We start from the raw sequence: 13,418 nt of genomic DNA on the forward strand, positions 1-13,418 counted from the left end.
CCTATATCACTTTTGAATGTGGATGTTAAATTATATGCCAAAATCATAGCTAACAGGATGCAATCCTTACTCCCTGTAAAGGATCTGCCAGACACGGCGCCCGTGGTTAATCAGTCTGCACCTAGGTCTGATAGAGTGACTGGATCTGCTACCACTCAGGCTGGTAGGCTTAGGAGTGGGAGAACCTATCACAGCCTGGCCAGACGGTTCTAGCTCCTGCCCTCGGTCTATTTATACCTTCATTTCCTGCTTGTCTTTGCCTGTGATTCTTTCATGTTTCCTGGCTCTGCTGCCCCTGCTATTACTATTGACCTCTGCTTCTTATCGACCCTGGCTTTACGGACTACGCTCCTGCTCTGCATTTGGTACCTCGTACACTCCTGGTTTGACTCGGCTCGTTCACTACTCTTGTTGCTCACGGTGTTGCCGTGGGCAACTGCCCCATTTCCCTTAGCTTCTGTGTACCCTTGTCTGTTTGTCTGTCGTGCACATATTGAGCGTAGGGACCGTCGCCCAGTTGTACGCCGTCGCCTAGGACGTGCCGTGCAAGTAAGCAGGAACTGAGTGGCGGGTAGATTAGGGCTCACCTGTCTGTCTCCCTAGCCCGACATTACACTCCCATTCCTGATTGACCCAGAGAAGACGGGTTTTGTTAAAGAGGCTCTTTCACCAGATTTTGCAACCCCTATCTGTTATTGCAGCAGATCGGCGCTGCAATGTAGATCAGAGTAACGTTTTTATTTTTTAAAAACGAGCATTTTTGGCCAAGTTATGACCATTTTTGTATTTATGCAAATGAGGCTTGCTAAAGTCCAACTGGGCGTGTATTATGTGTGTTACATATGGGCGTGTTTACTTCTTTTACTAGCTGGGTGTTGTGTATAGAAGTATCATCCACTTCTCTTCAGAACGCCCAGCTTCTGGCAGTGCAGACACAGCGTGTTCTCGAGAGATCACGCTGTGTCGTCACTCACTTCCTGCCCCAGGTCCTGCATCGTGTCGGACGAGCGAGGACACATCGGCGCCAGAGGCTACAGTTGATTCTGCAGCAGCATCGGCGTTTGCAGGTAAGCTACTGTTCCTACCCTCCCTGAATTGCGGTCTCAACCTGGTTTCTCGTCTGTCAATTTTCTCACTTACACTCACCTCAAAAGGTGTTACCTGGGAGCGTTTAGGCAGCGACCAATAGACCGCCTGTTATCCTGGTTGGAAGCAACCCTCCTCCTTCGACAACCACCTAAGAAGCTTATTACACTATACTATAATAATCTCATTAAGATGAATTCAACAATACAGCCCTCCTTTCTTAAAGCTTGGGAGTTGGAACTTAAGACTACTTTTTCTGACGAGGACACCAAGGAGGTTTTTCGAAACTCCCTTGGGACCTCAAGATGTATTAATTTGCAAGAATCCTCATACAAACTGACCTCTAGGTGGTACAAGACTCCCTGGGTATTGCATAAAATGTGTAACAACATCTCACCAGACTGTTGGAGGTGTCATAAAGACCCGGGAATATATCTACACTTGTGGTGGGAGTGGGAGAAAATCTCCCCCTTTTGGTCCAGATACAAAATGTCCTCAACACCATAACTCATTCCTCTATTGTTATTACCCCTCGTGTAGTGTTCCTAAACCTGTGGCCAACATTCCCTGGGGTGGCCCCCAAGGAGCTATGGTTACAGCTCTTCGCGGAGGCCAAATCTCTACTACCGTTGTATTGGAAGACCGAGGTTGCGCCACCATTGGCTTAGGAAGGGAGCCCAGCTTGTGAGAATGGGGGAGCTCTCGCATCCTGAGTAGCACTCTCATTCCAAGTTCCAAATTATCTGGGCACCCTGGTTTGAATTCTGCAAAAATTACTCCTTTCAACACCTCTGGGGTGCAGACCCCCCCCCCCCTCTGTGTTGGATAATGTTGACTGATATTCTAGTTTGGGAATACTTTCTAAACATTCCCACAAGGCCTGATGTTCTTGGAGACCTCTCTCCTTGAGCGTTTATTTTCCCTCCTTCTCTATTGCCTCCTTCTCTACCCCCTCCCCCTTGACGTTGGGTGCATGTGGTGAGAACATACAACAAGATGCTCATACTTCTTTAATGTTCTGTTTGTATGATTTGGTCTGTTTAATATTGAGATAACGAATTGTACATACGATTCTTCTTATTGTGAATTCTAACAATTACCCGTATATTGTATGAAAAACACTAGGAACAGAAGGAGTCATGCACTATTGTAATAAAGTTTGCCAATGGCATAGAAAAATAAGTTTTATTGGACAATACAAAATACATAGAGTTAAAAAAAAGACTACAAATCTGAAGACTGTACACCTCCCAAGTGGTGAGGATGAACCTAAAGGAAACACTCCTTATATTGGCAGTTGCAGGAAGAAAAAGCTTATCTGACAGATAATAAAATACCGACTAGGACTAGGGCAGAAAATACAATAAAGTAGCACTAGGCATAAAGGTCAGGGTATGTAAATTTAAGTAAATAACATCATGCATACAGCCAGAGTCAGAGCTATCGAAGGTAAACATTGTGAGTGGATTTCAATCAGAGCAAAAAGTGCTCACAGAGAATCCCCACAAAGCAGACAAGTCTTCCCAGAGTATTATCGCCACAAGAAAGGAGCAAGTAAAATATGTAAAGCACAGAATAAAGTGTTACTAACCCATGTGGTTCCTGCAGTTCAGTATCTTCCCGAGTACGGAGAGACCCCGACGCGCGTTTCGCGTAGATGGCTTTTTCAAAAGCCATACGTATATTGTATGTAGTGTGGCTCTTATGCATATTGTAACTCACATATTGCCTCTCTCTAAAACCTCAATAAAATGTTATTTAAAAAAAATAAAAATAACAAAATGGAATAAAAAGTGATTAAAACCTCGCAAGTACCCCAAAATGGTTTTATTAAAAACTACAACTTGTCCCGCAAAATATATGCCCTTATGCCGCTTCAATCGACAAAAAAATGAAAAAAAGTTATGGCTTTTGGAAGGTGGGGAGGAAAAAATTAAAATCTGAAAAACTGGCTGTGGCGGGAAGGGGTTAAAATGTGGGCGTGGTCTAAATGAGAGGACATCATGACGTGTGGGCCAGTCACACCCTGGAAGGAGAAGACACACGTGATGAATTACCCTCCCCACAAATGTGCACAGATGTGTAATGTTATGGCCCCCACATCACAGATTTACAGCAGGTGTTCTCAACATGGCTTCAACATGGCCGCTAGTCCAGCCTGTGTCCACAGTAATGCCAAACATATATATATATCTATATCTTCTTACCTTGTGATGTGCGCGGCCGGTAGTTCTCCATCATAACCTCCTCGTACAGATCCTTGTGTCCTTCTAGATACTCCCACTCCTCCATGGAGAAATAGAGTGTGACATCCTGACACCTTATAGGAACCTGACACACATAATGATACAGTCATCACCCAGACACCTCCAGTGCTGTTGCTGTAGAATTTCCCAGCATTCCCAGCAGTGTCACCTCTCCAGTCAGCAGCTCCGTCATCTTGTAGATAAGTTCTAAGATCTTCTTCTCATCTATCCGGGAGTGAGGGGGAGGCTCTGTGATGGGGCTCCGACTACTGCTCCATCCTCCTGACTCATGGATGATGGGAGTCGTACAGTCACCCGATGTCTTCTTCACTATGGTGTACTCCTGTGTATGGAGAGAGACACTTAGAGAACTGAACACAGTATTGCCCCCTCAGTAGAAAGAGGGAGATTGTGACCCCGCTGTATAGAGCTCTAGTGACCCCACATCTGTAATACTGGAGACCTCACCTACAAAAAGACATTGAGAAATTAGAACAAGGCCAAAACTAAAAAGGAAATAATATTAGGGGTACAAGATGGACCATGTGCTCTCCTCCTGCAGTCATCTTCTACGTTTCTATATAGAGGTCATCCTGATCCTCCTGGTTCCTGGTCATTCTCATTGCTCTACAACATTACTATTGCTTCACTGGTGACATGACACATAACTGACCATATTGGTGGCTGATCTTCAGCTTTTCTGCTGTTGGCTTGACATCACTTGGAAGGTCTGGACGCTGTTATACAGGACACTGGATTCTACCTATTATGTATTGTCCCTTCACTATGTGTGACTTGTTCTATAATGTAGAAAAGTTTACCTCTCCGCTCAGCAGGTAGATGATGTCCAAGGTGAAGTTTAATATTCTTCTGCTCATCTCATTCCTGTCCTTGTCCATCCTTGGTGGGTCTTTCAGGAGAAAGAACGTTGTGGAGGAGAACATGGGGAAACTGGAGGATCTAGTACTGCAGATGTCTTTATGAGGAGAGGAGAAGATGGAAAATCATGCAGGAGACAATATCATGTATAAAAAAAACAAAAACAAGAACCTCACTTACTGATCATTGAGAGAAACATTTTCTCAGAGCCGTCACCACATGGATTAAAATGTGTATGCCCAACACGGAAATTTCTCCCCAGGATATGCCAGAAATGTCTGATAGATGCGGCTCCCACCTCTGGCCGTGCTCGGCTGTTTCTGGAACTCCTATACAAGTGAATGGAGAGAGTCCTGCACATGTGTGGTCATTTCTCCACATGGATCATCACCTCACCAGGCTATTTGGGGTACCCCGTTCTCCACATACAGGTGGGACCCCAGTTATCAGACATTTATGGCATCTCTCTCAGGTGAGAATTTGCAGCTTAGAAAAGTAAAATGAAGACATTTCCCCACACAATGAAGACCTGACTCCTTACAACTTAACACATGGCGGATACTGGGGAGACATTCCTCGCATCTCACAAGACATGATACACTATGCAGTCAGTGAATGATATGAACTTTGAGGTTCTGCAGCAGCTGAGGTGACATTATAAATAAATGGAACATGCAGTGTGATCTCTTATGTTATGGCGCAGGAGGAGTTGAGCAGATTGATAACAGAATTTTTGTACTTACCAGTAAAATCTTTTTCTCGTTGAATTCACTGGGAGACACAGTATCATGGGTATAAGCCGCAGTCACTAGGAGACTGATACTAGGTAAATATGAAAAAAAGTGTGGCTCCACCCAGTGGGCTATAACCTCTGTTGAACACTCAGCTCCTCTTGTACCAAGAGCAGTAGAGGAGCAGAGAAGATTTAACACAATATGTATTCCATGAGAAAGGCAATTTCAAGAAGCCCAAAAACATAACAGTAAAAAAATAGGGCGGAACCTGTGTCCCCCAGTGAATTTAACGAGAAAGAGATTTTACTGGTAAGTACAAAAATCCTGTTTTCTCGTTAAAGTACTCACTGGGGAACACAGTACCATTGGACATCCTAAAGTAGTCCATTAGGGTCGGAAAAAAGAATCATAGCCATGCGAGCAGCCTAAACAATGGGTGTTTGCAACACCATCCGACCCAAACTGGCATCGGCAGAGGCCAAAGAATGGATCCAGTAAAACCTCAGAAAAATATGTAACGAGGACCAGGTGACAGCTTTACGAACCTGAAGGACAAAAACATGATAGAACACCTCCCAGGAGGCCCCAACTGCCCTGGTAGAATGAGCAGTGACCCGGAAGGGAGGTTATAAACCCTTAGCAGAGTAGGCACTTTTAAACGACCAACCAGATCCAGCTAGCAAAGGTGGCCTTTGAAGCTGGGCCAATCTTATGAGGGCCCTTAGGAACAACAAATAGGGAGTCCGACTTTCGGAAGGACTTCATAGCAATGTGGACCCGAGTGGCTGTGACGACATCCATGCAATGTTAGGCACGTTCACGTGGATGAGAACGTTTAGAACAAAACAAAGGAAAGACAATGTCCTCATTAAGTTGGAAGGAGGAAGCCACCTTAGGAAGGAAAGATGGAAATGGACGTAGCACGACCTTGACCCTATGAAAAAACGTAAACGGAGGTTTGCAGGACAAGGCTGCCAGCTCATAAACTCTACGGATAGAGGTGATCGCCACAAGGAGAACTACCTTCCAAAATAAGATCCTGAGAGAAACTTCCCACAAAGGTTCGATGGGTGCAGCCTGGAGAGCGTCAAGGACCAGATTGAGATCCCATGATTCGAGAGGAGATGGATAAGAAGGAGCACAATGTGTGACTCCCTGCAAAAAAGTCTTAATTGGAGCGCGGAAAGTCATTAAGTGTTGGAAAAAAAATAGATAGGGCTGAAACCTGCCCCTTTATAGAGTAGCCAATCTGAGTCCATGAGCCGAGCCAACGTGGAAGCAGGCCAAAATTTGTGAGATGGAAAAACGGAGGGGGTGGAGCTGATGGGATTCACACATCTACAATAAGCCAACCAATCGCGATGGTAAATTCTTTGGGATTGAGTCTTCTGGGCCTTAATCATGGTCTGAATGACCGGATCAGAGAAACCTTTACATAGTTAGTACGGCTGAAAAAAGACACATGTCCATCAAGTTCAACCAAGGGAAGGGAAAAGGAAAGGAAAAATTTCTACACATAGGAGCTAATATTTTTTTGTTCTAGGAAATTATCTAACCCTTTTTTAAAGCCATCTACTGTCCCTGCTGTGACCAGCTCCTGCGGTAGGCTATTCCATAAATTCACCGTTCTTACTGTAAAGAAGCCTTGTCGCCTCTGCAGCTTGAACCTTTTTTTCTCCAGACGGAGGGAGTGCCCCTTGTTTTTTGAGCGGGTTTTACAAGGAACAGGATATCACCATATTTTTTGTATGTGCCATTAATATATTTATATAAGTTAATCATGTCCCCCCTTAGTCGTCTTTTTTCAAGGCTAAATAGGTTTAGTTCTTTCAATCTTTCCTCATAACTTAAATTCTCCATGCCCCTTATTAGCTTCGTTGCTCTTCTTTGTATTTTTTCCAACTCCAGGGCATCCTTTCTATGAACTGGAGCCCAGAACTGAACTGCATATTCTAGATGAGGCCTCACTAATGCTTTGTAAAGTGGTAATATTACATCCCTGTCCCGCGAGTCCATGCCTCTTTTAATACACGACAATATCTTGCTGGCCTTTGAAGCAGCTGATTGACACTGCATGCTGTTATTGAGTTTATGATTTACAAGAACACCCAGATCCTTCTCAACAAGTGAATCCGCCAGTGTAGCGCCCCCTAGGACATATGATGCATGCAGGTTGTTGGTACCCAGATGCATAACTTTACATTTATCTACATTAAACTTCATTTGCCAAGTGGACGCCCAAACACTTAGTTTGTTTAAATCTGCCTGCAATTCACAAACATCTTCCATAGTCTGAACTATATTACATAGCTTGGTGTCATCTGCAAAAATAGAAATAGTGCTATTAATCCCATCCTCTATATCATTAATAAATAAGTTGAATAATAGTGGTCCCAGCACTGAACCCTGGGGTACACCACTTATAACCGGTGACCATTCAGAGAAGGAATCATTGACCACAACTCTCTGGATACGGTCCTTGAGCCAATTCTCAATCCAATTACAAACTATATTTTCTAAACCTATAGTCCTTAATTTACCCATTAGGCGTCTATGGGGGACAGTGTCAAATGCCTTTGCAAAGTCCAAAAACACTAAATCCACAGCGGCCCCTCTGTCTAGACTTCTGCTCACCTCTTCATAAAAACAGATTAGGTTAGTTTGACAACTTCTGTCCTTAGTAAAACCGTGCTGGCTGTCACTTATAATGCTATTTATTGTCACATAATCCTGTATATAGTCCCTCAATAGCCCCTCAAACATTTTCCCCACGATGGATGTTAAGCTTACTGGTCTATAATTACCCGGGGAAGACCTAGAGCCCTTTTTGAAAATAGGCACCACATTTGCGCTGCGCCAGTCCCTTGGCACTATACCAGTCACTAGAGATTCTCTGAATATTATGAAAAGGGGGACAGAAATAACTGAACTAAGCTCTTTAAGAATTCTAGGGTGTAACCCATCTGGTCCCGGGGCCTTGTGCACATTTATTTTATTTTATTTAGCTTGGACCATCTCTACATTCATCCAATTCAGTATATCAACTGATATATTAACAGCACTGGCACCGGCTACATCAGCTGCTCTTTCTTCAGTTGTATATACAGAGCTAAAGAACCCATTTAGTAACTCTGCCTTCTCTTGATCCCCTGTGATCAACTCCCCATTACCACTATCTAGGGGTCCTACATGTTCAGACCTTGGCTTTTTTGCATTTATATGCTTGAAGAATTTTTTAGGATTTGTTTTACTATCCTTGGCCACCTGCCTTTCATTTTGTATTTTTGCTAATTTTATTACATTTTTACAGATTTTATTAAGCTCTTTATAATTTACAAAGGCTACAGCTGTACCCTCAGATTTGTATTTTTTAAATGCCCTTTTTTTGTCGTGTATTGCCCCTTTCACAGAAGGTGTAAGCCATGTGGGGTTTAATTTGAGTCGTTTATACTTATTACCTGTAGGAATAAATTTTGCACTATAATAACTCAAAGTAGATGTGAAAATCTCCCATTTATCATTTGTTCCATTATTTGACATTAGTTCTTCCCAGTCCATATCCTGAATTGCCGCCCTCATCCTGGGGAAATTGGCTTTCTTAAAATTAAATGTTTTTGCCCTCCCAGCCTGCGTTTGTTTTTTACAGTATAGGTAAAATGTAACTATATTGTGATCACTGTTACCGAGGTTTTCACGAACATTGACATTCCCAACAAGATCTGCATTATTAGAAATGACCAGATCCAACAGAGCTTCACCTCTAGTCGGGTCTTCCACAAACTGGCCCATAAAATTTTCCTGCAACAGGTTGAGGAAATGTCTCCCCTTTGCAGTTGAAGCCGAACCATGACACCAATTAATATCCCAGTAATTAAAATCTCCCATTATCACTACAGTACCCGCCTGTGCAACCGCTCCATCTGTTTATATAGCTGAACTTCCATCTCCTCAGTTATATTGGGGGGTCTATAGATTACACCAAAAGTAATTTTTTCAGTGTTTACCTCCCTTTCTAGTTCCACCCACAAGGTTTCAACCTCCTCACAGTCTTCACCCACTATTGTCTCTTTCACACTCGCCTTCATATCACTTCTCACATACAGACATACACCACCACCTTTCCTATTTGTCCTGTCTTTCCGAAAAAGTGTAAAACCCTGTAGATTTACAGCCCAGTCATGTGAAGAGTCCAGCCATGTTTCAGCAACACCAACTATATCTATATTTTCTTCCAGTATCAAGGCCTCCAGCTCCCCCATTTTACTTGCTAGACTTCTGGCATTTGTGAACATACACTTTAACTTGCCTGTCAGTTTTTCACTTTTATTATTAGAAATGTGATTTGACATTAATCGGTCCTTTTTATTTACACTGATGTTTTGTAACGAAAGGATCTCCTTATCTTGTTGTCTAGTCCTCTCCCCACATTCTGTTTCTCCCCCCACCAATATAGTCTGACCCCTCTCTAATCTGGCTACCCCTTTTTTTTCTACATTGACCTCCCTCCTCAGCCCTAGTTTAAATACTCCGCCACCCCAGCTAGAATTCTCTCCCCCAGCACAGCGGACCCCCTTCCATTTAGGTGCAAATCATCTGCAGAATACAGTTTGTACCCCAATGAAAAGTCAGCCCAGTGCTCTAGGAACCCAAATCCTTCTCCTCTACACCAAGACTTCAGCCATGCATTTAACTCCCTAAGCTCCCGCTGTCTTTCCTGTGATGCGCATGGCACAGGCAGTATTCCTGAGAATACAACCTTGGAGGTCCTTCCCTTCAGCTTGTAGCCTAGTTCTTTAAAATTATTCTTAAGGCTCCTCCACCTACCATTTATTCTGTCGTTGGTACCGACATGGACCACGACAGCTGGATCATCACCAGCCCCCCCTTTGAACTTCAAAATCGCAAATTCAATAGCACAGCCGTCAAAAGCAGCCGAGATAAAACAGAGTGGAACATTGGACCTCTGGAAAAGAGGTTGTGCCGCTAAGGAAGCGGCCATGGGGCATCTGCTAACATGAGCATGAGATCCGCATACCAAGCCCTGCGAGGCCAGTCTGGGGCCACTATAATGGCTGGGATTCCTGCGTCCTTGACCCTTTTCAGCACTCGATGCAGGAGTAGAAGGGGAGGAAAAAGATAAAGGAGGTTGAAGGATGACCAGGGTAGAACCAGAGCGTCGGCTCCTATGGCCCTGGAATCCCTGGTTCTGGTGACGTAGTCCGGGCACTTGTGATTAAGGTGAGAGGCGAAGAGATCCACGTCTGGGAAACCCCACCGAATGCAAATGCGCTGAAAATCTCTGGATGAAGAGATCATTCTCTGGGATCCAGGCATTCCGCCTTCCAGTTGTCTACTCCTGGAATGTTGTAATGTTTTCAGCCGCCGATCGTCACCGTCCTACTTCCCCGGGCGGGCGCCAGCTTCTATCACCTCCGTGCCGGCATCCTCCACCTCCTTTCCGGGGATGCCGGGGTGTTCTGGCCTCTGTCACTGCTGCTCATAAGAGGCCACCGCTGAGATTTCTGGGACATTTTGTTCCGTTCAGTGAAGGATCTTAGAGGTTTTTTTCCATAGAGTCCTCTTTCCTGTACCTCCGTGATGATTGAGGTAAGCCACTGCTGTAGAGTGGTCTGTCTGTATCCGCACTGGAAGAGTCTGGAGACGAGACTTCATGTTGATCTGTAGCGGAGCTTCCGAATCGGATCAGATGCCCTGGACTGTGAGACAGCCAAAGAAACCCCCCCCCCCCATCCAGACAAACTTCCATCCGTTGTGATGACTTGCCAGTTGATAGTTGTTGGGTTTTTCCTGAAAGATGCCTGGGAAAGACATCCACCACAGCAGCTCCTCCTTGACTGAAGGGGGCAGACGGATCATCAGATCCAAGGACTCCGGAGACTTGTCCCAACTAAATAGAATAGCCAGCTAGAGATCGGGAGTAAAATTTAGCAAATGGGACTGCCATGAAGTCCCCAAGACTTTCATGAAGCGAATGGAGCATTCCTGTGGAGTACTGTCACTGTCCTGTTTGAAAGGTGCCTTCACCAGAAGATCGGCCAAATATGGGATAACCGCTATCCCCCTGGATCTGGGAAAAGCCATGGGCGCCGCCATGACATTGGTGAAGACCCTTGGAGCCATGGCCAGCCCAAAGGGGAAGGCCATAAACTGGAAAAGCTCTGAACCTACTGCAAAGTGCAAGAAACGCTGATGTACTTGAACAATGGGAACATGAAGAGAAGTATCCCTGATATCTATTGATATAAAGCCTATAAGGTGTGGGGTACAATTAACACAACAATGTAGCAGGAAAGAGAATAACAATCTTTATTGAAAAAATCACAGGATTAAAAAGATGAGTCATGCACAGCATGAAAGTAAAAAGTTCGTCTGATGCCAGAGATACAAGTGCACCATGGGTGGGTAGACACATATATATGGTAGTAACAGCTATGTTGAATAGATAGACCATACAAGTTTGATTAGAAGTTAATCAGACAGGACAGAGATTGTAAAACACAAGTGAAAAAATGGATAAATACATTGGTGAAATCTCTGTGTCAATACAGGTTAGAAAATCAGGTCTATGAATAAAACAGCAAAGAAAGATGAATGTAGCTGGTCACATACCCATGGTGATGTCTCAGGCAGGAGAGATCGTCAGACCCGACGCGCGTTTCGGCGGGATGCCTTCGTCCGGGAGTGGCGTCTCTCCAGCCAGGGTCACCCTTTTAAGGCGTCATCTGTCCAATCGTGTGTATGTAACACAGGTGTGTTACAGGAGACGGTAACGACGGCGTCATGTGCCAGGCATGAAGATGGTCGCTAAGGGACTTCCGGCCACGCGTCATCAGAGGGGGGCCGGGTCGCCGGCGACTGACGCCGATGAGCCGTGCCCACTCCGATACAGACGCGCCCACAGAAGGAAGCGAAACACCTCCCCCTGACACAAGCGTACAGGAGCAGTCTCCACAGACTACAGAGGTAGTTTGTATATGTAAACAAAACACGTTTTTGGAGGCGTTTTTCATTGACTCCATCGAAAAACAGTTCCAAAAACTGGTGAAAAAAACGCCACGAAAAACGTGAGGAGTTAAAAAAAGGTCTGAAAATCAGGAGCTGTTTTCGACTGAAATCATCTCGGTATTCTCAGACGTTTCTGGTCACTGCGTGTGAACACTCCCTAACAAGAAAGACGCCAGCAATCCCTCAGTCATGTCCAAGCGCAGCCGTCCCCATGACAACACTGAATGTCACGGTGCGGGGGGAGAAGTATGGAGGGGTTTACAGGCTGAGCCCGCTCCACACGCTGCGGGTGTATTATAGCGGACACCTCGCGCTAACAGCCAGGATCAGGGAGATCGCCGATCCCAGACATTTAACTACTTAGATGCCGTGGAAAATAGTGTTTCTGGAATCTAAGCTGTAAGAGAGGGAGTGATCCGCTCATCGGCTTCTCCGATGTAATCACGGGGTGCAGATGGTTGTCATGGCAGCCTGGGGGGTAATGACGGTCCGCCATCTTTCTGCTCCCATTAACCCCTTAATATTAATCACGATATATTAGTATTACAGTGAATTGTACCGGCGATCTGATCATCACTCGTTCACGTCCCCCAGAACAGGAATGACTTTATTACAAAAAACAGTCAAATAAAGTTTTCATTTATGAATAAAAAAAAAAAACCCTCCACAAACGATTTTCCCAAATATTCTGTAAAGTAACGTAAAAAACCAGAACCAGAAACATAAGTGGAATAACGGCGTCCGTGAGTCAGAAATACAACAGAACGTTATTTACCCGCACGGCGAACACAATAATAACAAAACAAACAAGAGTCAGTGAATAAGTTGTAAGTCCCGAATATTATGTCATTACAAAACACGACTCGTCCCACAAACCATCCGACCACTACAAAGACCAGAAATAACAACTTACCCCAAAGAGGCCGGCACTGGAGGGGTTAAATCCGGGCTAGGAGTCCAGTGGGCGGGGTCACTCGATGATTGATAGTTATTTGTATACACACTCATACAGGGGTGACTGATAACAAAGAGAACACCCGATCAGCGCTTCTCTCCACCTCGAACACGGCAATAGCGGAAGTCCCTCTGATGACGTCACCCCCATGTGACCGGGGCAGGAGGGGCGGAGCTTATCAGTGGAGAGAAGACGTGGCGAATAGACCTGACCATATCAAGATCACGTGACCGCGGCATCAGGGGCGTAGCTTACAAGTGGAAAGATTGATCGATGTATGAAAGACCTGTGACGAGGATCACGTGACATGTGGGGCGGAGCTCTGGCCCATCCCGTCCTGGTCACATGGTGGTGACGTCATCACAGGTCCTTCAGCTTTTGCCGGGTATTCGATGGAGCATCGCAGGCTGGGTCTACATGACTACCGGTCACCGCTGTTGTGTTCTCTGTTATCAGTCAGGAACTTTCCCATGATGCAGTAGTAAGGTTACA

General features: G+C 44.9%; 1 protein-coding gene across 1 annotated transcript in view; it reads right to left on the reverse strand.

The window, feature by feature from the left end:
- Window positions 1–13,094, reverse strand: part of LOC142670724 (uncharacterized) — a 43,262-nt gene extending 30,168 nt beyond the window's left edge. Inside the window, exons 1-4 of the mRNA XM_075847114.1 lie at window positions 12,885–13,094; window positions 4,154–4,308; window positions 3,502–3,675; window positions 3,294–3,417 (exon numbers count right to left, since the gene is read on the reverse strand). Coding sequence (XP_075703229.1) covers window positions 3,294–3,417; window positions 3,502–3,675; window positions 4,154–4,276 — 421 coding nt within the window. The 5' untranslated portion in view covers window positions 4,277–4,308; window positions 12,885–13,094. The remainder of the gene's footprint in view (window positions 1–3,293; window positions 3,418–3,501; window positions 3,676–4,153; window positions 4,309–12,884) is intronic.
- Between the last annotated feature and the right edge of the window lie 324 nt (window positions 13,095–13,418).

Source organism: Rhinoderma darwinii, assembly GCF_050947455.1.
Source record: "Rhinoderma darwinii isolate aRhiDar2 chromosome 1 unlocalized genomic scaffold, aRhiDar2.hap1 SUPER_1_unloc_16, whole genome shotgun sequence".
Taxonomy (NCBI): Eukaryota; Metazoa; Chordata; class Amphibia; order Anura; family Rhinodermatidae; genus Rhinoderma; species Rhinoderma darwinii.